The sequence below is a fragment of the Scyliorhinus torazame genome, chromosome 6 (genome assembly GCF_047496885.1).
Source record: "Scyliorhinus torazame isolate Kashiwa2021f chromosome 6, sScyTor2.1, whole genome shotgun sequence".
Classification (NCBI taxonomy): domain Eukaryota; kingdom Metazoa; phylum Chordata; class Chondrichthyes; order Carcharhiniformes; family Scyliorhinidae; genus Scyliorhinus; species Scyliorhinus torazame.
The window spans coordinates 170079456-170106251 of NC_092712.1; the positions used below are offsets into that span (position 1 = coordinate 170079456).

At 48.8% G+C, this 26796-nt stretch overlaps 1 protein-coding gene across 12 annotated transcripts in view; it reads right to left on the bottom strand.

Moving 5' to 3' along the window:
- Positions 1 to 26796, bottom strand: part of ica1 (islet cell autoantigen 1) — a 316484-nt gene that overhangs the window by 117267 nt on the left and 172421 nt on the right. For all 12 annotated transcript variants that reach the window (XM_072509105.1, XM_072509100.1, XM_072509097.1 and 9 more), the window contains 2 exons: positions 13011 to 13111; positions 2675 to 2724 (listed from right to left, as the gene is read on the bottom strand). In XM_072509105.1, coding sequence (XP_072365206.1) covers positions 2675 to 2724; positions 13011 to 13111 — 151 coding nt within the window. The remainder of the gene's footprint in view (positions 1 to 2674; positions 2725 to 13010; positions 13112 to 26796) is intronic.

Below are 26796 nucleotides of genomic sequence, written 5' to 3' on the forward strand. Positions count from 1 at the left end.
GAGGGAAGGATTACTTTGTTCATATGGGGAGGAAAGGTGGCCAGAGTTATAAAGGTGTTGCTACAGAGGGGAAGGCAGGCAGGGGGCTTGGGTCTTCCGAACCTGATGTATTACTACTGGGCGGCGAATGTGGAGAATGTAGCTGGGTCAGAGGGGTTGATTCTCAGTGGGTCAGGATGGAGGAACGTTTGTGTCGGGATTGAAAGCACTAGCAACAGCGCCGCTCCCGATAGCCCCGGGGAAGTACTCAGGGAGTCCAGTAATAATAGCTTCATTGAGGATTTGGAGGCAGTTTCACCAACACTTCGGGTTGGGGGCAGGGTCAAGGGAAATGGCGATTCGGGGGAACCACAAATTTGAGCCAGGGAGGTGGGATGGGAATTTTCGGAAATGGGAGGAGAAGGGGATTAAGACACTAAAAGATTTGTCTCTTAGGGGTCGGTTTGCAGGTCTGAAGGAGCTGGAAGCGAAGTATGGGCGGGAGAAGGGGGAAATATTTAGATACAGGTTCATATGTTTTGGTCCTGTCCAAGGATTACTGGAAGGAGGTTTTTAGGGTAATTTCTAAAGTGGTGCATGTGAAGCTGGACCCGGGCCCCTGGGAGGCCATATTCGGGGTATCGGGCCAGCCAGGGTTGGAAAAAGGGTGCGGAGGCAGATGTTGTAGCCTTCACCTCGTTGATCGCCCGAAGGCGGATCCTGATGGGTTGGAGAGCAACCTCCCACCCTGTGCCCTGGTGTGGCGGGGGGACCTGTTGGAATTCTTGACTCTTGTGAAGGTTAAGTTTGAACTGAGGGGAAGGATGGAGGGGTTCTACAATTCATGGGCATTATTCATCATGCACTTTCAAGAACTGGATAACATTGAACATTAGTTGGGGGGGGTTGGGGGGAGGGGGGACGGTGTGTGTTAATGGGGACTCTGGGTGATCCTTGATTCCTTTTTGTCATTTGTTTATGTGAACATGTGGGCGAATGTTTGGGGTTTGGTGGGAGGATGGGATCGATATGGGGGTTGACATATTTGTTACTGATTATTGTTTATTGTTGGTGGGTGTAAATTTGGGAGAAAATGTGAAAAAGGAGAATAAAAAATATTTTTTGAAAAAAGAAACTACTTTAAAATAGCTTATGAGCTTGACCCACTTTTTGGGTAACCTTTTTACAGTGTTCTATTCCTCACTGAGGTTTATGCAGGAGAATTTCCCCCTCAGCACCCTGGATGAATATGGCCTTCTGTCGTGTGTCCTTTTTCAAGAAGCTTATCCTTTGCTGTATCATCTCTACTCATTCTCCGTAGTGTGCAGTAGTCGAAAGGGGGATGCAAAATATTGCACCCATGTCTAGGATGCATGTGGTTTGTGCAAATCCTTGAAGTCAGGCCCAAGTCCTTTAGCACATCCCATACCAATCCATGTTACGAACTTTGAACAACTCTATAAACCACCAAACAGTTCCACAATCACAGCTACAGCAATAGAAATGAATTAGCAACTAACCTGAAAATAATTGATTTTCCCATTAAAGAGTACCTGTGGGGGTTGGGGAGGGGGGTGGGAGTAGATGCGGGGAAGGGTGGCAGGGGCTGTTCTTCCTGCTGCTAAACACATCTTCAGCTACATAAGGTTAAGAGAGGGTATTAGCTGATACACGGAAGTCTAAAATTGTACTACTTGCATCAAGACAATATTACATTAATGCCGGTATCTTTGTATTTACATTGTGTACCTTGCGTTGCCCTATTATGTATTTTGTTTTATTTTCATGTACTAAATGATTAGATCCTATCGTGTTTGAGCTGCTCGCAGAAAAATACTTTCACTGTACCTCGGTATACGGGACAATAAACAAACAAAACAAGACATTATCCTTAATGTTCCAATCTGCCTGTTCTGCATATTCTGGCATGTGCTCCATGTGTCCATGCTAACACCCTCAAAGGGATGCCAAGAGAGCTTGCATCAGAAGTTGCATTTTGGAGCCAAAATGGCACACTTGAATCTTATAAAGCAGGCACTAAGGCAACACATTTCACAGCCTATGATTCTTAACAGAATGGAAGAACCGTACTCTTAACCACTCTCTGAAGTGGCTTAACAAACCACTCAGTTGTATCTAAACTGCTCGTGCTGCAATACTGAAGTACATGTCCTGAGAATGCATGATTTTTAAGCAGTGAAAAATTGTTTCCATTGGCTGATTAGTCAGCAACATGAGGTTGCACATTTAGGATCATTAGAACATTGTTGGAAAAGGTAACAAAAATATTTTCTTCAATTGGAGGATAATCAGAAAATGGAATTATGATGAACAGTGGGTATTAAGAAAAACATGAAAATATCAGTTGACAAGGAAGAAAATAAAGGAATCACAGAATTGATCCAGTGAAGTAGGGGACCATTGATCCTATCGTGTCTGCACCAGTTCTCTGAATGAGTAATCTAGAGAATGAACTGAGAAATGGGAACTGGCTAGCTCTGAATGAAGAGCTGCTGCAGTGGACTAAATGCCCTCTTGCTGTGCCATAAATTAAATGGTTCTTTGGCCACCTCTAATTCACACCCTCTTCAGTCTAACACTGAAATGCAAAATACTTTAGAATGATTTGCTGTGTATTACATGCAAATTGTTATTGACTTTACAAATCAAGTTTTTCAAGGTTATGTAACCGTACCTGAACTGTTAGACTCTTTATTCTCCTTTTCTTCTTCTAATGAGATAAGTCTATAAAATAAAACAATCAAAATAAAATGATCCGAAACTTAAGTTAATGCAAATATTTTGTAAGTATTAGATTGTCTGGCTTCCAAAGATTTGGATAAATTAGACCTCAAATCTTGTTGTTTCCAAAGGACTGTAGTAAAATGACAAAGGTATACATGAGTAATTCTATAGCAATTGCCAGAGTTTAAATATGTAAATTTAATGACATTGTGTAGTCGCATTGAACACGGTCGGAACATTAAAAAATTCATGTTCTTTATGTTTGGTTCTTTTAAACTTATTTAATGCAATGACCGTCTAAAAATTAATTTGTTAAATGTCAAATTTCAAAATTAGGTATATGTTTATAAATTTAAAAGCCATTCAGCGGAGTATAAATATATATTAGATAATACATGCAATCACACATCAATAGCGAGCAGGGGTTTAAAAATGCAAATTAAACATACCAGATAAAATTAATAAAAAATAATAGGTGCTATTTATAATCATTTTCAATTATTTTCCTTTCCCCTTATACACTTGGAGCATTCACAGAGCCCAAGTAAATCATACCATTCCCATACATTGCTCTCATGTTTGAACTACCTATATAGCATGTGGTTCCAACAGCCAATAAAATTGTAGAAATGCAACTCCTCCGAAAGTAGGATTTATGAGCTTAAAATAAACTTCATAATTTTCATATTAATAACACTGTAACAGTACGTTTTTATATGGTACTGTAAGATAGCTTAACTTCAGGTACTGTAGATCAGTGTTTTTCAAACTTTTTGACAATGCCTGCTGTAGATCGTTGTGTATGAGTTAATGTTTGAATTTTCAAAAAAATCCTTCCAAAAATGGCAACCATGGATTTATGCACTCAGCATAAAATGTGAAGCACTCTTGTTGGTGTAGGTGGTTGCCATTTTGAAATGTGAAGGAAGCATATTAATGAAATTATTCTAAAAGGCAAGCTTGAACCACATTCATAACATTTTATAAACCGTCACATTCGTCGTCTTCAGCACCTGATGCAAAGAGTTCATCGAATTCACGCTGAGCCTTTTTGCCTGTGACATCATTGTAAGGATCCCACTATGTGGTGTTTCCGGTTTTATGTTCATTTCTCTGCAAAAAATCATCCTCCCTCCATCCATTGAATTAGAAATTCTGAATTTTTTGAATGATCTGATGATAGTCTCCGCCCCCCCCCCCCCCCAACGTATACCTGCAATATCAATGTTATTTCTTCACAGGCATCTCTTGATCCCATCCGTTACATGGACACTGAAAATGTCCCACATCAATAAGTTATATTCTTTGCAGAAGCAACCTGGACACATATTCCATGCATTATCAATTCACAACTTCACTCCATCATCAAACATTTAACTGTTGTAATGGACATGCATTGAGACTCCTGCCGGGAACTTGATTTTTGGCATGGTTTCAAGTTTGAAAATTACAATGAACTTTAACTTTGTTCTGCCAAACATGCAGGTTGGTACCATCATGAAGCTTGTACTCTCATGTTCTCTGATTTTTACTAGAACGGTTTTTAAACCTTTTCACCCCACAATTCAATTGGTGGGCATATCATGCATGGGCGCTTCATCCAGTTGCGAAAATCACAATGGTTACTAACGCGGCTGCCTGTTAATGAATCCATGGAAACTGGTAATTTTGGCATCAAGGTCTTTTGGCAGTTTGAGCAATCTTGGGTCTTCTGCCACAGTACTGGACATTTCCTTCCATAACGCAGCTAAACCAACTAGCTATTACTCGAAAATCATTGTTGGATTCGGGGTTTGATTTGGCCTATATATATTTGTATGCACTGCATTTCTGGTGTTGATGTAACCATTCTGACAAATTTTGAGGATCCATTCCAATATTTAATATGCGTCTGAAGATCAGGCCAGTGGCTAATCTCAGTTCTCATGTTACTTTAAGACGTCGGCACCTTCTTCAAGGTGGATTCCTTCTGCTTCCATTCTCGCACCAGTTTTTCACTCACACCCTCACTGCAGCCAGGACTTAGCAAATGTTATGATTTCTTAGCTTGAAACTAGTTTCGCACTTCTTCTTTTTGAAGGACCCAATTCTGTTTGTCAGTCGCCATACATGGACTGCTCTACATGGCTAGGTTCCAGTCAGAATCCGAGCCTCTCGACAAGGTTCCTCCAGAGTTGATGCAGATGATAGGACACAGCTGTGAGATTCAGGAGGGGTTGTCAGGTACATTCCAGTGACTGCATAACCAATTGGAGGAGTCCCAAAAGCTTTGGTCGCAGGAGATGTTGCCGATCATGCATGACAAAGAGGCCAACACTGCTAGGGTGGCGACCGCAGTGAAAAACCTGGATCACGATGTCCGTGTCTTGAATGGTGGTATCGAAAGCATGGTGGTATCTGTGAAGACCATGGCTGAGGTCGTCGACATGGTGTCCCAGTCGCTGAGGGATGTGTCCCAGATGCAGATGGTCATTGCCGAGGCACACCAGAGCATGGCCCTAATTCAGAAAAGCATCGCTGAGGGCATCGGCACCATGGTGCAGACAATGGGGAGCCACCAGGACTGGCAAAGTCGGATTACTCAGAGGCCTCTGGAGCTCACTCCAGCTGCATGTCCATCCCATGAAGACCGCCAGGACCCTACGTGCATTGTCAGGGAGGAAAACGCATGAGAGGCCAACCCGGGTCTTTCCACCAAGGAGACTCCAGTTCTCCCAACTCCCTCCCACTTGATATCGACGCATCTCAAGGGCAGCAGTCAGAACAGTGGCACGGTGATGCCAGTAACACTGGTTAATCGGCCAGGGCCCGCTGGGTCCAGGCCCTCCAGAGGACGTCCGCCAGGGCATCAAAGGCCACAGGGTGTGGAAAGCAGCAGGCTGCTGCCACCTTTTATGTGCATCCTGCGACACTCCTAGATGTAGCAGTAGATCATGTAAGATCAAGATGACTGAGGAGCACTGAGTGGGCCTGGAGGTGGGGCCCGAGGGAGGGGTGGGGGGGGGGGGGGGGTGTCTGCATAGCTAGGAGGAATGGAAATGTCAATTATTCACTATTTAAACATATAACATGTGAAGCATCTGTCACGTTAATCTTCACAGCCCCCCTACCCCCTGGGCACAGTGGTCCAGGACCAAACGCCCCCGATGCAGAGGATGGGTGTGAGTGTGTTGTCAGCAGAAAGACAGGAAACATTCTTTTGCAGAAACTGAGGAGACCAGAGGATTCTTGCCAGTGAATTATCATCACTCTCCTGCCTTGTATATTGACCCACGGACAGTGCCTACACAGGACATCACCCAAGAGTGATGTTACACAAACCCTTGGAGGGTGGAACATGGTGATTGGTGAGGGGTGGCATGATGGGGGGGGGTAGGGGGAATGAGGGGAATAGGGGCTGGGGGAAGAGGAAAATGGGGGGAGGGGTTGAGCTGAACAATGCAAGGATCCTCCTGTTTAAACCTTGTTCTCCCTGTGTGTTCTCTTTATTTTCTTATTTTTGTCTTTTATAATTTGTGCATCTGGACAATTACTGAGACCTATGGTTTTAAGTTGGATTTTACCTTTAATTTAAAAAAAAAAAGAAACCCCCCCAGGCAAGATGTGCTGTTTGGTCTGGCCTCTGATGACACATTTTGATGGCCTTGCCTGTTGGCCAATGAGCTGGTTACTTTGTCAGTATCTCAGCTGCTCATCTATGATGATTGGTGGTGTCTGTTCTGGAATGTTCCTTGTCTCTGTAAGACTGTTTTCCAAGTTGGTTTTGTTTTGGTCAGAGCTAAAGAAGGCAGAGACCCTAAACTCTTAAAAAATACCTGGATCTGTACCTTAAGTGCTCTAAGCTGCAGGGTTATGGACTTCTTCCATCCTGCCTCACCATTTTAACCCCCTTACCCGCCTCCCCCCACTTTTGCTGACTCCTCAACCAGAAGTCAATGAACGGCTTCCATCTCCGAGCGAACCCATCAACCGACCCCCTCAGGACGAACCTGACCGTCTCCAGCCTCAGGAATTCCACCCGGTCGCTCTCTCACCCGCATTCGACGGCCTCTCTCGCCCCCTGGACTCCTGGGTCTTCTGACACACCGAATATTGCTACCTCTGGGCTCAGGGCCACCTTCACCCCCAGCACGTGGGGCATCACATCCGCAAACCCCTTGAGCCAGAACCTCTTTAGCTTCGGACATGCCCAGAACATGAGGACGTGATTCGTGTGCCTCTCCGCGCACTGCCCACACCTATCCTCTACCCCTCAAAAACCTACTTATCCGCACTACCATCATATGCGCCCTGTGAATTACTTTAAACTGAATGAGGCTTAGCCGTGCACACGACCAAGAACCATTTACCCTCCACAGGGCCTCAGCCCATGTAGCCAACTGGGGTCCCCTCCCAATCCATCAGCTCCTTGTAGACCTCGGACACCTTCCCCTTCCCTATCTCCTCCTTTGTCATGCAATCCCAAGGGCGGTAACCCAGGGAAGGACGGCACCTCTCTCCTCACAAAATCCTGAACCTGCAGGTACCTGAAACCATTCCCCTGGGCAGCTCATACCATTCCTCCAGCTATCCAATTTCGTGAAGCTGCCCCTTATAAACAGGTCGCCGAATTGTTCAATCCCTGCCTGCCGCCACCCCCAAAACCTTGCATCAGCCACACACCCAGTGCAAACCTATGATTGTCACAGATCGGTGCTCATACCGAGGCATGCTCCAGACCCAAATGACGACTGGCAGAGGCGTTGTTAACAATGCCCTGCTCGTTACCCTACAAGAAGCCATTCCATCGGCTACCCCCTCCTCCCCTCACCAACCATTTTGTAACCATGGCGATGTTCGCCGGCCAGGAATAGTTCATTATATTCGAGAACGCCAGCCACCCCCGCTCCAAAAAAGCCCTCTTCACGCACAGGATCTTCCCCGCCCATACAAACCCGGAGATCAGCAGATTGAACGACTTCAGGACAAAGATTGGGAGATCCTGAAATACAAACAGGAACCTTGGCAACACCGTCATCTTTACTGTCTGCACCCATCCCACCAATGGCAGCACATCCCACCTCTTGAAGTCCTCTTTCATCTCCTCCACCAGCTGACTCAAATTCAAATTGTGCAGCTGCACCCAACCCTGCGTCACCTGAATGCTCAAGTATCTAAAACCCGCCCCCACACCTTAAACCTCCCCTCCTGTCCTCTGGTCTCAATCGGGATACCTCGGTCTTTCCCATGTTCAACGTGTACTCGGAGAACAGGCCAAAATCTTCCAAGATCCCCATAATGGCCCCAATGGATCAGAAATATATAACAGGTCGTCCGTGTACAACAAAACCCTGTGCTCGATGCGCCTCTGCACAATCCCTTTACAATCCATTGACGCTCTAAGCGCCATTGCTAATGGCTCTATTGCCAAGGCAAAGACCAATGGGGAGTGCGAGCACCCCTGCCTTGTCCCCCGATACAACCCAAAATATCCCAAACTCACCCGAATCGTCTGCACAGTTGCGACTGGTGCCTTGTACAGCAACTGGATCCAGTCTACAAACCCCTCCCCGAACCCAAACCGCCCCAGCAACTCCCACAGGTATTCCCACTCCACCCGATCGAATGCTTTCTCAGTGTCCATCGCCACTACCACCTCCACCTCTTGCCCCTCTAGAGGCATCATAATTACATTGAGCAGCCTTCTCACATTCACTGACAGCTATCTCCCTTTCACGATACCCATTTGGTCCTCACTTACCACTCCTGGGACACAGCCCTCAATTCGCGAAGCCAGCACCTTCGCCAGCAACTTGGCATCTGCAATCAATTGCGATATTGGGCGAACGACTCACACTGCTCCGGATCCTTGTCCTTTTTCAATATCAGAGAGATTGATGTCTGTAATAGTGTAGGGGGAAGATCCCCCCCCTCCCTAGCCTCGCTGTATGCCCTAACCAACAGTGGCCCCAGGTCTCCCCAAACCTTTTATAAAACTTAACCGGGAACCCATCCAGGCCCCAGGCCTTCCTTCCGTGCATCGCCCCCATGCTCTCCATCACCTCCCTCAACCTGGTAAGAGGCCCCCCAATCCCTGCGCCAATGCCTCATCCCTCATCCCCCCTGGGAAACTCCAGCTCATCCAGGAATCACAGCATTCCCTCCCGACCGTCCGGGCTCAGACTCATATAGTCTCCTGTCAAAAGCCTAAGACGCCGCATTCATCCCCACCGGGTCCAAAACCACCCTTCTCGCCTAATCCTTTACTCTGCCAATCTCCTTCGTCGCCTCTTGCTTCCTCAGCTGGTGGGCCAGCATCCTACTCGCCTTCTCATATACTACCACTCTGGCCCTCCGCAGCTGCCCCACCACCTTCCCCGTGGTCACTAACCCGAACTCCATCTGGAGCCTCTGCCTATCCTTCAACAGCCTCGTCTCCAAATACATCCTGTCCACCCTCAGAATCTGTTCCACCAGCCTTGCTTTCTCTGCCCGTTCCGCCTTCTCCCTATGTGGCTGAATTGAGACACACTCCCCGCTGACCACTGTCTTGAGTGCCTCCATGCTGTGACCTTCCCAGTGTCTTTTAGCTCCACGTAACTCCGGACGCTGCCCCCCCACCCCCCCAGTCCACCCGCAAATCCACCCAGTCCGGCGTGCAGTTTGAGACCATGATCGCTGAAACTCCGAGTCGACCACCCCTGCCAGCAATGCCTTGTCCACCATTAAAAAAATCAAACCGGAGTACATCCGGTGCACATGGGGGAAATATGAAAATTCCTTCGCCCTCGGCCTCCCAAGCCTCCATGGGTCCTCCCTCCTCCCATGCACTCCTTAAACCATTTCAGCTCCTTCGCCACTGCCGACACCTTCGACGATCTCAAGCTTGACCGGCCCAGGCTTGGCTCAATAACCGTATTAAAATCCCCCCCCCCCCCCCCCCCCCAAACCATGACCAACCGGTGTGAGTTCAGGATAGGAACCTTCCCTGACACCCGCCTCATGAAATCCAATTCATCACAATTTTGGGCATAAACACCAATCGGGCTCAACTGGCCCAAGCTCGGTTGTATGACCGTATTAATCAACCCAACCCAACCCGCCCCTCGTCTTATACCAGCCCCATCCTTTCCTTTCCCCAACCTTGTTTGATCCTCTATCTTTAAATGCGTCTCGTGCAAAAAGGCCACATCCACCTTCCAACTTCAGGTGCCCGAACACACATGACCGTTTGACGGCCCATTCAGCCCCCTCAAATTCCACATGACCAGCCTGGTCTGGGGGCTCCTCCCCCCTCCCCCTCCCCCCCCCCCCCCGATCAATCATATCCCTTTTTGGGCCAGTCCCCGGCCCGTGTTACGCGACCCTCCCAGCCCACCTTCGGATGTCCACCATCACTGATACTTTTCCAACTGCGCCACATCAACCACATCCTTGCCAGCAACTCACCCCCCACCAATTAAAACAACAACCCCAAAGCCCCTCCCCCACTTCTATCTCCTGACAGCTCCCCACTGCACTCCTGTTAGCTAGCCCGCCCAGCTAGCACGATGGTCTCCGCCCAAGGCCACCAAACCCCCTACCCCCCCCAATTCCACCCCACATTCCCCCAAAAAGCAGAAAAGGTGCACAGACGCTTGATATTCCCCCGTGGAGGGCCTACCCTCCAAACAACCCGCCATCAAAACAAAGGGAACATTTCAATGGGAAAAGTTTCCTGGGAACAAAGAAACCTTCGCATAAACTCCTCCAAAGTTCAATGCCCTCCTTCTTCTGCCAGTCCATTGTCCCTCATAAACTCCATCGCCTCGTCTGGTGTGCCAAAATAATATTCCGCTTCTTGAAAGTCACCCAAAGGCAGGTCGGGTACAGCATCCCAAACATCACCCCCTTCTTGAAGAGGTCAGCCTTGACCCGATTAAACCCGGCCCTCCTCTTCGCCAGTTCTGCACCCGGGTCTTGGTACATCCACAGCTTGTTCCCTTCCCAGGTGCACTTCCTCATCTGCCTCACCCACCAAAGAATCTTTTCTTTATCCAGAAAGCGGTGCAACCGCACCACCATCGCCCGCTTGCGGCCTTCTCAGCAGCGCCCTGTGCGCTCGGTCGACCGCCAGGGGCCGGTCAAAGGCCCCATCACCATCAACTGCTCCAAGAGCTTGGCCACATACATGCCTAAATCCAAACCTTCGATGCCTTCAGGCATCCCCACATTCCTCAAAATTTGCCTTCAGCAGCGGTTCTCCAGATCCTCCACCCTCTCCTTCAGCCTCTTCTGGGTCTCCCACGTCACCCCACCTCAGCCACCAAAGCCAACTGCTCCTCATGCTCCCCCATCGCCTCCTCCGTTATCTGCATTGCCTGGCCCTTGGACTCCAGCCTTTGCTCCACTCTCTTGATCCCTGCTTTAACCGGCCAGGTCCTCTACTGGCTGAATTTAACATTCCTCTGCTGGCTGAATTTAGCATTCACAAAGTCCACTAACTGCTCCGTTGACCTCTAGGCAGGCAGAACAGCCCCATTGCCCTCCGCTATCCTAACCTATGCCGCACCACGGAGACTCTCCTGTTCCCAGCAGCTCTTTTCTTCTCGCCCACTCCTAGTTTTCAAATCCATCCACCAGCCACACCAGAGGGCTAACACCTTCTCCAGATAATCCTACATCTATTTCCATCCAAAAACGTCACCCTTCAAAAGGCGAAAGGACTGAAAAATACCACTTCAGCGGAAGCCACCAAAATGTGCGACCGCTCACTCCATGGCCGCCACCGGAAGTCCACCCTTGGAAAAATGTTAAACATCCACATCTTCCAAGTCAATCCCTGCTTTCTCAGTCTATTGTGTAGTCCCGGTGCAATACTTCAAACACTATCTACTTGCATTTTGTTGACAGTTTTAGTCATTCTGAAAGCCTGAATCAGTTCCCTTTTTACATCTGAGCCTCTTGAGGGAATCCAAACTCAAGACAGAGAGATAATTCTGACTTTGAGTGAGTGAAAGGGACATTATCAGTTCACCTGTATGTTATACACATTTTCTATGTCATTTTCAAGATATATTATGTTGGCTGACCCACTATTGTTCATTTTACAACATTACCAATGCCTATATTTCTCCCAAGGAGTCTACCTTCGCAGCTCAATGTTCTCAGATTAGAAGCCATCCTTGTTGACCTTCTCTATACCTTTCCCATACTCCCATTGAACAAAGTGACCTGCATCATTTTTGCATTCATGAGTCTCAAGTTGAGCTGCTGGAATTTTCCTGTCAGCATCGAGGTTGTGTAAGCAGGGGGCCAGTTTAGGTGCTGGTAGCGGGCACCTTAAAGAAAGCCAGAGGCGGGATGGTGGTGATCGGAACAGCACTCTAGGCAGGTCTGACTGTCCAAAGACACCTGGGAGCCAAGGTTCCTTCACCAGCACCTTCCAAACTTCTCTGTTGCCTTGAAGGACAATTAATATGATTACTTTGCTAATAATTGGAATGAGGCCAATAGAGTGGTTGTTGGTGGTCGTAGATATTTGTTAATAGGACATAGCCTGGTAGTCTTCTATATATCAGCATTATAGCTGCACTGGAAGTGCTCGGAGAGGGGAGCAACTAGGTTTGGTCCACTGCTCTTCAGCAATAAATATAGTAGTCATTTACCTTGGAAAACTTCCTGGAGTGCTGAATTCTTTCTCATCTGGATGACAATTTTTGAAAAACTGCATTCACTTGCTTGAGATCTCTTTTTGAATCCAGCTTGTTGAGGAGAGCGCCTGGTATTTTTCTCCTTGCTACCACCTCCCTCAGCATTCCTCAAGGGCAGTGTCGGAAAAGGAAACCGTCCACTCTCCTTCCTCAGAATTGGTGCACTCCAGGCACATTTCAGCACAATACACACTATTTCCTAATCTGCAGAAAGCAGGGAAGCGTATCTGCAGTTTTAAGGATGGTGGCAATATATTTATCCCTGCACAGACATCCAGTGCCCCTCCCTTTTCTGCATTCCTGGCACTTAATGCAAATTCGGCTGGGTGTGCATCATCTATATTCAGAAAACTTGGTCAAATATTAAGTTTACTACTGAAAATACACTTGTGTTGCTCATTTGTTCAGAGTACAATTTCAGCCCTGCAGTAAAATTACTAGGAAATGAAAGCATTGGCATCCTGAAGAATCAGAATCCTTCTCTTCAAACTTAAATCGTGTTACAGCAAGAATGAGATTCTTTGCATAAACATGGAAATGAAGTTGTCTTGTAACTAGTCCAACTGAACTTTGCTTCTTTCCCTTAAAATATATTAATGGTGGTCTCCAACTTACTCATTATCCTTATCAGATGTATCCTTTGCCACATCAACCTTTGCATCATTATCTTCCTGTGATGCTTGCTCTATCAATTTGTTTACAGGGCCTTGCAAAATCTGTAAACAGAAATTTAATTATTTTTAAATTACATGGCATTCACAGAATATTATATATTTATTGTAAGTTGCAATTTGCCACACAAAGTTGTGGGTCAAAGTAATGCATCATAGGGTCAATACAACATAAATTATGCTTTTGGGCTTGAGAGAGTATATTTTATAACAGAAGATACCTGATAAGAGATGTGATTGTGAAGTAAATTTTAGTGACTACAATACCAATCACATTTGCTTTGCACCATGATCTCTTTTTGTAATTTCCTTGTTTCCATCTAACATGGACCTTCCCTTTTGCTTTTAACCCCTGGTCACCATTTCCCTGTCGCTGTACTTGCTTAAAATCTGTGACATCTCAAAATGTTTCTAGCAATAATGAAAAAGGTCATGGACCTGAAACATAGAACATTACAGTGCAGTACAGGCCCTTCGGCCCTCGATATTGCGCCGACCTGTGAAACCACTCTAAAGCCCATCTACACTATTCCCTTATCATCCATATGTCTATCCAATGACCATTTGAATGCCCTTAGTGTTGGCGAGTCCACTACTGTTGCAGGCAGGGCATTCCACGCCCATACTACTCTCTGAGTAAAGAACCTACCTCTGAAATCTGTCCTATATCTATCTCCTCTCAATTTAAAGCTATGTCCCCTCGTGCTAGACATCACCATCTGAGGAAAAAGGCTTTCACTGTCCACCCTATCCAATCCTCTGATCATCTTGTATGCCTCAATTAAGTCACCTCTTAACCTTCTTCTCTCTAACGAAAACAGCCTCATGTCCCTCAGCCTTTCCTCATAAGATCTTCCCTCCATACCAGGCAACTTTCTGGTAAATCTCCTCTGCACCCTTTCCAATGCTTCCACATCCTTCCTATAATGCGGCAACCTGAATTGCACGCAATACTCCAAATGTTTTGTACAGCTGCAACATGACCTCATGGCTCCGAAACTCAATCCCTCTACCAATAAAAGCTAACACACCATACGCCTTCTTAACAACCCTCTCAACCTGGGTGGCAACTTTCAGGGATCTATGTACATGGACACCGAGATCTCTCTGCTCATCCACACTGCCAAGAATCTTACCATTAGCCCAATACTCTGTCATCCTGTTATTCCTTCCAAAATGAATCACCTCACACTTTTCTGCATTAAACTCCATTTGCCACCTCTCAGCCCAGCGTTGCAGCTTATCTATGTCCCTCTGTAACTTCTAACATCCTTCCGCACTGTCCACAATCCACTGACTTTAGTGTCATCTGCAAATTTAGTCACCCATCCTTCTACGCCCTCTTCCAGGTCATTTATAAAAATGACACACAGCATTGGCCCCAAAACAGATCCTTGTGGTACACCACTAGTAACTGGACTCCAGTCTGAACATTTCCCATCAACCACCACCCTTTGTCTTCTTCCAGCTAGCCAATTTCTGATCCAAACTGCTAAATCACCCTGAATGCCATGCCTCTGTATTTTCTGCAGTAGCCTACCATGGGGAACCTTATCAAACGCTTTACTGAAATCCATATACACCACATCAACTGCTTTACCCTCATCCACCTGTTTGGTCACCTTCTCAAAGAACTCAATAGGGTTTGTGAGGCACGACCTACCCTTCACAAAACCGTGTTGACTATCTCTCATCAAATTATTCCTTTCCAGATGATTATACATCCTATCTCTTATAAACCTTTCCAAGATTTTGTCCACAACAGAAGTAAGGCTCACTGGTCTATAGTTACCGGGGTTGTCTCTACTCCCCTTCTTGAACAAGGGGACAACATTTGCTATCCTCCAGTCTTCTGGCACTATTTCTGTAGACAAAGGTGACTTCAAGATCAAAGCCAAAGGCTCAGCAATCTCCTCCCTAGCTTCCCAGAGAATCCTAGGATAAATCCCATCCGGCCCAGGGGACTTATCTATTTTCACACTTTCCAGAATTGCTAACACCTCCTCCTTATGAACCTCAAGCCTTTCTAGTCTAGTAGCCTGAATCTCAGTATTCTCCTCGACAACACTATCTTTTTCCTGTGTGAATACTGATGAAAAATATTCATTTAGCACCTCTCCTATCTCCTCGGACTCCAGGCACAACTTCCCGCTACTGTCCTTGACTGGCCCTGCTCTTACCCTAGTCATTCTTTTATTCCTGACATATCTATAGAAAGCTTTAGGGTTATCCTTGATCCCACCTGCCAAAGACTTCTCATGTCCCCTCCTGGCTCTTCTTAGCTCTCTCTTTAGGTCCTTCCTAGCTAACTTGTAACTCTTGAGCGCCCTAACTGAACCTTCATGTCTCATCTTTACATAAGCTTCCTTCTTCCTCTTGACAAGTGTTTTGACTGCTTTAGTAAACCACGGTTCCCTTGCTCGACCACTTCCTCCCTGCCTGACAGGTACATACTTATCAAGGACACGCAGTAGCTGTTCCTTGAACAAGCTCCACATTTCCATTGTGCCCATCCCCTGCAGTTTTCCTCTCCATCCGATGCGTCCTAAGTCTTGCATCATCGCATCATAATTGCCTTTCCCCCAGATATAACTCTTGCCCTGCGGTATATACCTATCCCTTTCCATCACTAAAATAAACTTAATCGAATTGTGGTCACTATCACCAAAGTGCTCACCTACCTCCAAATCTAACACCTGTCCTGGTTCATTACCCAGTACCAAATCCAATATGGCCTCGCCTCTCATTGGCCTATCTACATACTGTGTCAGGAAACCCTCCTGCACACATTGGACAAAAATGGACCCATCTAAAGTACTCAAACTATAGCGTTTCCAGTCAATATTTGGAAAGTTAAAGTCCCCCATAACAAGTACCCTGTTGCTTTCGCTCCTATCCAGAAACATCTTTGCAGGGGTGCCTCTGCAAGCTTCAGCACCCCATTCCTCAGGTAGCTGGGCTGCCAATCTTCCAGTGGTAGGCAGCTTCCTATTGGCTCCCTCTTGGAAGTCCACGTGCCATTCTTAATTGGATGAGGTCTGGCCGCCTCCTCCAAACTTTTCCCCTGAATCTCTCAGCCCGCATTTGTGGTTTCCCAAACCTTGTTTCACCCCAATGGCATTATCAGGATCTCGGAACAAAAATCCTACCCATTTCTTTTGTCAATTCTACCAAATGTTTCATAATTTCAATGACTTCTATTAGGTCAACTTTCAGTCTACTCTTGTTTAGAGAAAAGGGACTGAGGCTGCTGCCCTGGTAGAGATAACCTTGCGGTTCTAACATCATTGTGCAAATCTTTTCTGCACTCTCTCCAGAGCCTCTCTATTCGTTTCATAATATAGCAATCAGAACATGGTCCAACCAAGGTTCAATAAAGGTTTTGGGTAGCTTTTCTACTTTTCAATTCTATCTCAGAGGTCTTCTGCATCGTGGTAGCGTCCCTACCTCTAGGCCAGAAGCTCTGGGTTCCATTCCAATGCCAGGACTTATTGGCCATGGAAGGAGCGTTCATAATGCGGTCCAACTGGCTGATAATTAGCCGGGAATCCTTCCACCACTTCCCCCACAATCGCCGAAAGGAAACAAAGTGTGTACAGATAGGCTAAAGAAAATTCTATCCTTTCAGACTTAACATTAGTGCTTGGTTTTGCAAAACTTCTTTCAGTTATTTCTGTATTTGTGTCCCCGGATCTCTTTGCTCCTCTACTCAATAAGTAATATGTGACTTCTTTATTTTTGCTACCAAAATATTAAACTTTATGTTTATTCATGTATAAATGTATCAAGGTATATGCCCATTCTGCAAACAGAATGATTAACCCCACTCATTTACTGCATTAAGTTCATGCAGCCTTCTGTTTTAAAGGATTACTGTGAACAGCCAGCATTACCTGCGTTGTACATTGGCTGCACATATCACCAGTGGACCTGGCACTGTCATTGGCAAACACTACTTGAAGGTAGCCTGCACTTCTTAAAGGGGAGTTACATTATAGTTGCAAGAAGTGCTGGGAGTCCTTGGCGTGAATGTGTGACTGGAGAACATGCAAGAGAGAGTGCCCAAGGTTTTCTGACAATATACATAAGATCTTGGTGCAAGACGTGTCTAGGAGAGTCATGCTGCACCACAGCAGCAGGTGACAGGAGAAGAAATAACAGTGGAGATCAATACCAGCAGTATTGCTCCTAGAACACAAATGCAGTGTGGGAAGAGGTTTTACGATCTGACATGGGGCGGGATTCTCCAGCCCCCCGCCGGGACGGAGAATCACCAGGGGGGCGACGTGAATCCCGCTCCCGCCGGCTGCCGAATTCTCTGGCGCCGGGGATTTGGCGAGGGCAGGAATCACGCCACGCCAGTCGGGGGCCGTTGGTAGCAGCCCCCCCCGGCGATTCTCCGGCCCGCGATGGGCCGAGTGGCCATCCGTTTTCGGCCGGTGTATGTTACGACAGGTATTTACCGGCGGGACCTGGCTCCGCAGGCAGTCTTCGGGGTCCTCGGGGGAGCGCGGGGGGATCTGGACCAGGGGGTGCCCCCATGGTGGCCTGGCCCACGATCGGAGCCCACCGATCCGCGGGCGGGCCTGTGCCGTGGGGCACTCTATTCCTCCGCCCCGGCTGATGTAACAGTCCGCGATGGCCGGCGCGGAGGTGAACCCTCCCCTGCGCATGCGCTGGGCTAACGCTAGCACACGCTGACGCTCCCGCGCATGCGCCAACTCGTGCCGACCTGCAGAGGCCCTTTGGCACGGTTGGCGTGGTGCCAAGCCACCTCCGCGCCGGCCTGCGCGGCGCAAACCACTCCGGCAGCAGATTTCTTTCCCTTGGTTTAAGGCAAATTGACAATGGTTTCCTTTAATTTAATTCTAATTTCACCATCTGCTGTGGTGGGATTTGAACCCAGCTTCCCAGAACATTACCGAGTCTCTGGATTAATAGTCCAGTGACAATACCACTGTGCCACTGCCTCCCGTGGTGTTGTTGGTGTGTGGAGAGATGCTTTGCATTGAGGCTACTGTCCGTGTTGTCGCATAGCCTCCATTCCTCTCACTGTTCCTCCACTTCTACTTACAATTCAGCTCCAACTCGTCTGCTTCTAGTCTGATAAATGTTGGAAAGGGCTGTTCCTTCATAATGGTTAGATTGCACAGCATGTGGCATGCTACCACAAAATCTCAATATCCATCCAGTTGATTACTGAAGGCTTTTCCAGATTGATCCAGACAGTGAAAGCTCGTTTAAGGATGGTGTGTTCTTTACTGTTCTTTGTGGTAGAACGGCTCTCATTTTAGGCCTGCTCTTCAAGTATGTATGGGCTCTGGACTAGTCATGAGCCATGTCATGATAGAATTATAATAATCCAAATGCAAAATATTGCAAAAGCTGAAAATCTGAGGGAACGAAAAAACAAAATTCTGGAAAAATTCAGCAGGTCAGACACTGTAGCAGGGTATGGTCAGAAAGCTCAGAGCCGAAGAATGGTGGAGAATTAAAATGACAAACAACAGTAAACTCAGGGTCATGTTTGTGGACTGAATGCAGATGTTCTAGGTTTGGTTTCCTAAGTCTAGGTGAGTCCATATTGTGAGGAGCAAATAAAGTATACGAGAATGGGGGAGGTGAAAAGGCAGGTGTTGTATCTCCTGCACTAGCACATCAAGGTGCTGTAGAGAGGGGGGGGTGCTGTTAGGGCTGACTGGTCATATCAGGGGTTAACCCCTATTGCCCAGCCACTAGCTTCTGACATGCCATGGTAGTTCAATCATAGATGGAACAGAGGACAGTTACTAAATTAAGAATTTGTGACTGCGACTCCCGCTGGCGGCTATGAAGGAGTAGGTCACACATTTGGTGGCTCTTGCTCGGGTCGGACCTTTGGACCTTTTTCCCTGAATTTTTGTCGGATTTGATTCGGAAAATTGATGGTGGAGGCAATTGTGAAGATGAATCCTACATCAGTGCATGGAGCAGCGGACTAGACGTGCTCGCAAGGGAAGAAATAGGCGAACAGAGAAGGCTTGGGCTGAGGCTGCAGCGGGAGAAAGCATGGCGGATGACCGGGGTCCTGGCTTGACGACCCAGCGGTCAACGGAGCAGCTGGTGCAGTTCATACAGGAGGGCTTCGCCAAGCAGAAACAGGAATGCTTGGACCCGATTAAAGAATCGATTGCACGGCTGGAACTTAGACTGGATGATCAGGATCGGGCGATTCAGAAAGTGGAGAAGGCACTGACTGAGCAAGAGGAACACCAAGCTGCAGTGGAGTTGGCGATGGGGATGCTGAGAGACCGGTCTAGCCCTGGGTCAATGACTGTGTTAAAGTCCCCCTCCAGAAAAGGCTCCTGGAGAAGGTGGAGGACCTAGAGAACCGGTCCCGCCGGCAGAACCTGAGAATCGTTAGTCGCCCGGAGGGGTCCGAGGGAGAGGACGCTGGGGCTTACATAGCGGGCATGTTCGAGAAGTTACTGGGGGAAGGGACGTTCTCCCGACCCTTGGAAGTGGACAGGGCTCACAGAGCGCTCGCGAGGAAGCCGCCCCCCCCCCCACCTCGAGGGTAATGGTGGTGAGATTCCAGACAAGGAGTGTATTTTATGGTGGGCCAGGCAGACACAGAGCTGTAAATGGGAGAATAGCATCCTGCGTATATACCAGGATCTGAGTGGGGAGGTGGCCAGGAGAAGAGCAGGGTTTAACCAGATAAAGTCGACCCTTTTCAAGAAAAAGGTTAAGTTTGGACTGCTGTATCCGGCCCGTCATTGGGTCACGTATGAGGAGCAATATTGTTACTTTGAGTCGCCTGAGGAAGTGATGGACTTCGCTGGAACGGAAGGCGTGGTGGCGGACTGAGGTCTTTGAACTTTGCTGCAGTGCTCATGTGAAAAGAGTTTCTTGTTTGTTGTACGTTATTTGCAATGCCTTCTGTATTGATTTGGGGCCTGCTGCAGAGCTGTGAGTAAAAGTTTGCATTTGCACTGATGGGGGATGGAGGTGTGAATGTTAGATGTTGGATCTTCTGTTACAGGAGACGCACCTTAGAGTAACTGATCAGATTAGATTAAGGAAGGGATGGGTCAGGCAGGTTTATCCACTCGGGGCTGGATTCAGAGACTAGAGGGGTCGCGATCCTGATTAACAAGCGAGTGCCATTCGAGGCGGGAAGAATAGTTGCCGATGTGGGAGGCCGTTACATTATAGTTAGTGGGAAGCTGGAGGGGCTGCCGGTGGTACTTGTGAATGTGTACGCGCCAAATTGGGATGATGTGGAGTTTATAAAGAGGATGTTGGGGAAGATCCCGGACCTGGATTCGCCCAAATTGGTCATGGAGGGGGACTTTAACACAGTCATTGACCCAGGGTTAGACCGGTCGAGCTCAAGGACAGGCAGGGTGCCAGCAATGGCAAAGGAGCTAAAGGGGTTAATGGAGCAGATGGGGTGGGGGGTGGACCCATGGAGATTTGGGCGGCCGAGAGTGAAGGAGTTCTCCTTCTACTCACATGTGCATAAAGTGTACTCCCGGATTGACTTTTTTATCCTGAATAGGGCTTTACTGATGGGGGTAGTGGACACTGGGTATTCAGTGATCACGATCTCGGACCATGCACCGCACTGGGTTGACTTGCAGGTGAGCAAGGAGGGTGGCCAATGCCCGCACTGAAGACTGGATGTTGGACTTTTAGCGGATGAGGAGGTGTGTGGGCGGCTGCGGAAATGTATTCAGGACTACATGGAAGTTAATGAGATGGGAGAAGTCTCGGCTGCAGTTGTCTGGGAGGCGCTGAAGACGGTGGTTAGCGGGGAGCTGATCGCGATACGGGCCCACAGGGAGAAGGCAGACAGAGCAGAAAAGGACTGATTGCTAAGGGAAATACTACAGGTCGATAGGAGTTATGCGGAGACCCCAGAGGCAGGACTTTTCAGGGAACGACGGAGGCTACAGGCGGAGTTTGACTTGTTAACTACAGGGAAGGCGGTGTAACAACTGAGGAAGGCGAGGGGGCGATTTATGAATATGTAGAGAAGGCCAGTAGAATGCTTGCGCAGCAGCTCAGAAAGAGGGAGGCAGCCAGGGAGATTGGGAAAATAAAGGACGGGGACGGGAACCTGGTCGGAGATTCAGCAGGGGTTAATAAAGCGTCCAAGGAGTTTTACCACAGGTTGTATGAGTCGGAAGCCCCAGCTGGCTCGGAGAGGATGAGGCACTTCTTAGGGGGGGGCTGAATTTCCCAAAGGTGGACGGGGGGTTGGTAGAAGGGCTGGGGGCCTCGATCGGATTGGAGGAAGTAGCAGATGGGCTGAAGGCCATGTAGCCGGGTAAAGCCCCGGGGCCAGACGGGTACCCAGTGGAGTTTTATAAAAAGTTCTCTGGGATGCTGGGATCACTGCTGATGAGGACATTTAATGAGGCAAGGGAGCATGGGGTGCTTACCCCGACGATGTCACAGGCCACTATCTCATTGATCCTGAAGCGGGATAAGGACCCGGAGTTATGCGGGTCCTACAGACCGATCTCCCTACTAAATGAAGACGCCAAACTGTTAGCCAAAATCTTGTCCTCTGGGATTGAAGACTGCGTTCCAGACGTGATTGGGGAGGACCAGACGGGATTCGTTAAGGGGAGGCAGTTGGCGTCCAATGTAAGAAGGTTGCTGAATGTTATCATGATGCCCCCAGAGGGTAGGGACGTGGAGGTAGTGGTCGCAATGGACGCAGAGAAGACATTTGGTAGGGTGGAATGGGCTTATCTGTGGGAGGTACTGGGGCGGTTTGGATTTGGGCGGGGCTTCATTGACTGTCAGGCTGCTGTATCAGGCTCCCGTGGCGAGCGTACGGACGAACAGGTTAACATCGGACTATTTTAGGCTGCACCGGGGGACGAGGCAGGGATGCCCCCTCTCCCCACTGCTGTTTGCACTGGCCATAGAGCCACTGGCAATTGCATTGAGAGCCTCAAGGGGCTGGAAGGGGCTGGTCCGGGGGGGAGGAACACAGTCTCGCCACACGCAGATGACCTGCTCCTATATGCTTCGGACCCACTAGAAGGGAAGAAATTATGAGGATTCTGGGGGAACTTGGCCGGTTTTCGGGTTATAAATTGAACATGGGGAAAAGTGAGATGTTCGCGATCCAGGCAAGGGACAGGAGAGACGATTGGGGGAGCTGCCGTTTAGAGTGGTCGGGGGAAGCTTTCGGTACCCAGGCATCCAGGTGGCGCGGAAATGGGAACGGCTACACAAGTTAAATCTGGCCCGACTAGTAGACCAAATGAAGGAGGATTTCCGAAGGTGGAATGTGCTCCTGTTGTCACTAGCTGGGAGGGTACAGATAGTAAAAATGTCAGTCCTCCCGAGATTCCTGTTTGTGTTTCAGTCTCTCCCTATCTTTATTGCACCGTCCTTCTTTAAATGGGCCAATAAGGTAATCACTGGCTTTGTATGGGCGGGTAAGACCCCGCGAGTAAAAATGGGGATGCTGGAGCAGAGCCGGGGGGAGGGCGGGCTGGCGCTGCCGAACTTTAGTAATTATTACTGGGCGGCGAATATAGCCATAATTAGGAAGTGGGTGGTGGTGGTGGGTGGGGGTTCAGTGTGGGAGCGAATAGAGGTGGCATCATGCAAGGGCACTGGCTTGGGGTCATTGGCAAAGGTGCCTCTGCCATCCCCGCTGGCACGGTACTCCATCAGCCCCGTGGTGGTCGCGGCCGTGAGAATCTGGGGGCAATGGGGGAGAAGTGTGGGAGCGGAGGGAGCATCGGTCTGGTCTCCAATCTGCAATAGACATAGAACATAGAACTATACAGCACAGTACAGGCCCTTCGGCCCACGATATTGCACCAAAACAAAAGCCATCTAACCTACACTATGCCATTATCATCCATATGCTTATCCAATAAACTTTTAAATGCCCTCAATGTTGGCGAGTTCACTACTGTAGCAGGTAGGGCATTCCACGGCCTCACTACTCTTTGCGTAAAGAACCTAACAATAATCACTGGTTTTCTCCGGGCAGGCTAGATGGAGGGTTCTGGAGATGGCAGAGAGCAGGGATCGAGAGGATGGTCGATATGTTTATAGAGGGGAGCTTTTCCAGTTTGAGGGAATTGGAGGAAAAATTTGAATTGACGGGAGGGAATGAGTTTAGGTACCTACAGGTGCGGGGTTTCCGACGCAGGCAGGTATCAACCTTCCCACACTACCACCAAGGGGGATGCAGGACAGGGTAGTTTCCAGAATGTGGGTGGGAGAAGGGGGGGGTTTCGGACATTTATAAAGAACTCATGGGGTCAGAGGAAACGCAGACTGAGGAGCCGAAACGCAAATGGGAAGAGGAGTTAGGAAGAGAGATAGAGGATGGTCTCTGGGCGGACGTGTTGAGTAGAGTCAACGCGTCCACAACATGTGCCAGATTCAGCCTGATACAGTTTAAGGTCATTCACCGGGCCCACATGACAGTAGCCCGGATGAGCAGGTTCTTTGGGGTAGAAGATAGGTGTGCAAGGTATGCAGGAGGGCCGGCGAACCATGACCATATGTTCTGGGCATGCCCGAAGCTTAGGGGATTCTGGCAGGGGTTTGCGGATGTCATGTCCAAGGTGATAAAAACAAGGGTGGCTCAGAGTCCAGAGGTGGCGATTTTCGGGGTGTCGGAAGACCCGGGAATCCAGGAGAAAGAGGTAGACGTTCTGGCCTTTGCTTCCTTGGTAGCCTGGAGACAGATATTATTAGCTTGGAGGGACCCAAAGCCCCCGAAGTCGGAGACCTGGCTAACTGATATGGCTCGCTTTCTCAGTCTGGAGAAAATCAAGTTCGCCCTGAGAGGGTCAATGTTAGGGTTCGTCCGGAAGTGGCAGCCGTTCGTCGACTTCTTTGGGAATAATTAGCAGAAAGGTGGGGGGAGCTGGGGTTTAGTTTAGCTGAGAGTAGGGTGTTAGAAAAGGTGGGACCTGTGAGGGAGGAAGACGGCTTTTGCACCATGTTTCTATTTGCATGTACATTGTTTCTTCTGTTGTTGTTATAAAACCATAAATACCTAAATAAAATGTTTATTAAAAAAAAAAAAGAATTTGTGACTGCTGCTGGGGTAAGGTGCAATCACCTACATGATATGCTGTCTGTGTTCGTAAACCACCTAACCATTGAAGAAGTCAAATCCATTGTGGCTTATGAAAATGGCCAGGTTCACATGAGGCAATGTGCATTCAACAGATCCGCAGCGTGGGAAGTCTGCTGTCCTTGTCCTCTTTTAAGGCTGCTGTGGTGAATGTATAGTGCTAATAATTCACCAATGCATTTGTATCATGTTCTGCTGTTGTGTTATGTTGTTACCCCGGTGGGCTCCACCTATGGGCCATTGTGTGGCTTCACCCACAGGTGGATATGGTGGGGCATGTACGGGTTCTGCCCATGGCTCCTCCCCTTAAGAGGAAGTATAAAGAGCAGCTGACCTGCAGGCAGTTCCCAGTATTGTACCAGTCGCAGGCAGGCACTGTTCTAAGCTGATTAAAACCACAGTTTACTTCTCCTCGTGTCTTTGAGTGAATTAAAAAAAAATGTAAAAACATTTTTTTTATTAAAGTTCTCACAAAATATCAACAACAAAATGTAAAAGGAACCCAATAGAAGTAAATACAAAACAAAACAACCCCATGCCCCCCTCCCCCTATACATAAATAATAAATTAACACCCCGAATTAACACATAGCAAACATAGCAAATATATACACCCCCTCAGATCCCCCAGTATAGACAAACAGAAGTAAAATAGACGCCCCCCCCCACCCCGGGTTGCTGCTGCTACTGACCATTGTCTACTGTTCTGCCAGGAAGTCCAAGAACGGTTGCCACTGCCTGAAAAACCCTTGCACCGATCCCCTTCAGGCAAATTTCACCCTCTCCAATTTAATGAACCCCGCCATATCGTTGATCCAGGATTCCACGCTTGGGGGCCTCGCATCCTTCCACTAAAGAAGAATCCTTTGCCGGGCTACCAGGGACGCAAATGCCAGAATACCGGCCTCTTTCGCCTCCTGCACTCCCGCCGCCCCTGCAACCCCAAATATTGCGAGCCCCCTTCCCGGTTTGACCCTGGATCCTACCACCCTCGACACCGTCCTTGCTACACCCTTCCAAAATTCCTCCAGCACTGGGAATGCCCAGAACATATGGGTGTGATTTGCTGGGCTCCCTGAGCACCTAACACACCTGTCCTCACCCCCCAAAAAACCGGCTCATCCTTGTCCCGGTCATTGTGCCCTGTGCAGCACCTTAAACTGTATGAGGCTGAGCCTCGCGCACGAAGAGGAAGAGTTCACCCTCCCAAAGGAATCTGCCCACGTCACCTCCTCAATCTCCTCCCCCAACTCCTCCTCCCACTTACCTTTCAGCTCCTCCACCGAGGCCTCCTCCTGCATCACCTGGTATATTGCCGAGATCTTCCTCTCTCCAACCCACACCTCCGAGAGCACCCTATCCTGTACCATGCATGGCAGCAGCAGCGGAAATTCCACCACTTGCCGCCTGGCAAACGCCCTTACCTGTACATACGTAAAGGTGTTCCCCGGGGGGGAGCCCATACTTCTCCACCAGCTCACCCAGGCTCGCGAACTTCCCATCCATAAACAGGTCCCCCAACCTTCTTATCCCTGCCCTGTGCCACCCCGAAAATCCTCCATTTTTCTCCCTGGGACAAACCGGTGGTTCCCCCGTATCGGGGTCCACACCGAGGCCCCGACTTCCCCCCTGTGCCGCCTCCATTGCCCCCAGATTTTGAGGGTAGCCATCACCACTGGGCTCGTGGTATACCTCATTGGAGGGAGCGGCAGCGGCGCCGTTGCCAGCGCCTCCAGACTCGTACCCTCACAAGACGCCGTCTCCAGCCTCTTCCATGCAGCCCCCTCCCCCTCCATCGCCCACTTGCGCACCATCACCGCATTGGCGGCCCAGTAGTACCCACAGAGGTTGGGCAGTGCCAGCCCCCCCCCCCCCCCCCCTCCACCCCCAAATCGCTACTCCGCTCCAGGAACACCCTTCTCACCCTCAGAGTCCCTCGCACCCACACAAACCCCATTATGCTCCCGCTGACTCGTCTAAAGAAGGCCTTCGGGATAGGAATGGGGAGGCACTGGAACAGGAACAAAAACCTTGGGAGCACCGTCATCTTGACTGATTGCACCCTACCCGCCAGGGACAGCGACAACGCATCCCACCTCTTAAACTCCTCCTCCATTTGCTCCACCAGCCTCGTGAAATTAAGTCTATGCAGAGCCCCCCAGCTCCTGACCACCTGGACCCCCAAATACCTGAAGCTCCTCTCCGCCCTTTTTAGTGGGAGCTCGCCAATCCCCCTCTCCTGGTCCCCTGGGTGAACCACGAACAACTCGCTCTTCCCCATGTTGAACTTGTACCCTGAGAAATCCCCGAACTCCCTGAGGATCCTCATTACCTCCGGCATTCCCCCCACCGGGTTCGCCACATATAGCAGCAAGTCATCCGCATAGAGCGACACCCTATGCTCCTCCCAGCCCGCACCAACCCTCTCCAGTTCCTCGACTCCCTCAGTGCCATTGCCAGGGGTTCAATTGCCAGTGCGAAGAGCAGGGGGGACAGGGGACACCCCTACCTCGTCCCTCGATGCAACCGAAAGTACTCAGACCTCCTCTTGTTCGTGGCCACACTCGCCATCGGGACCTGCCAGTCTTTTTCCCGCCCTTCTGTGTAGCAGAGCCAGCCAC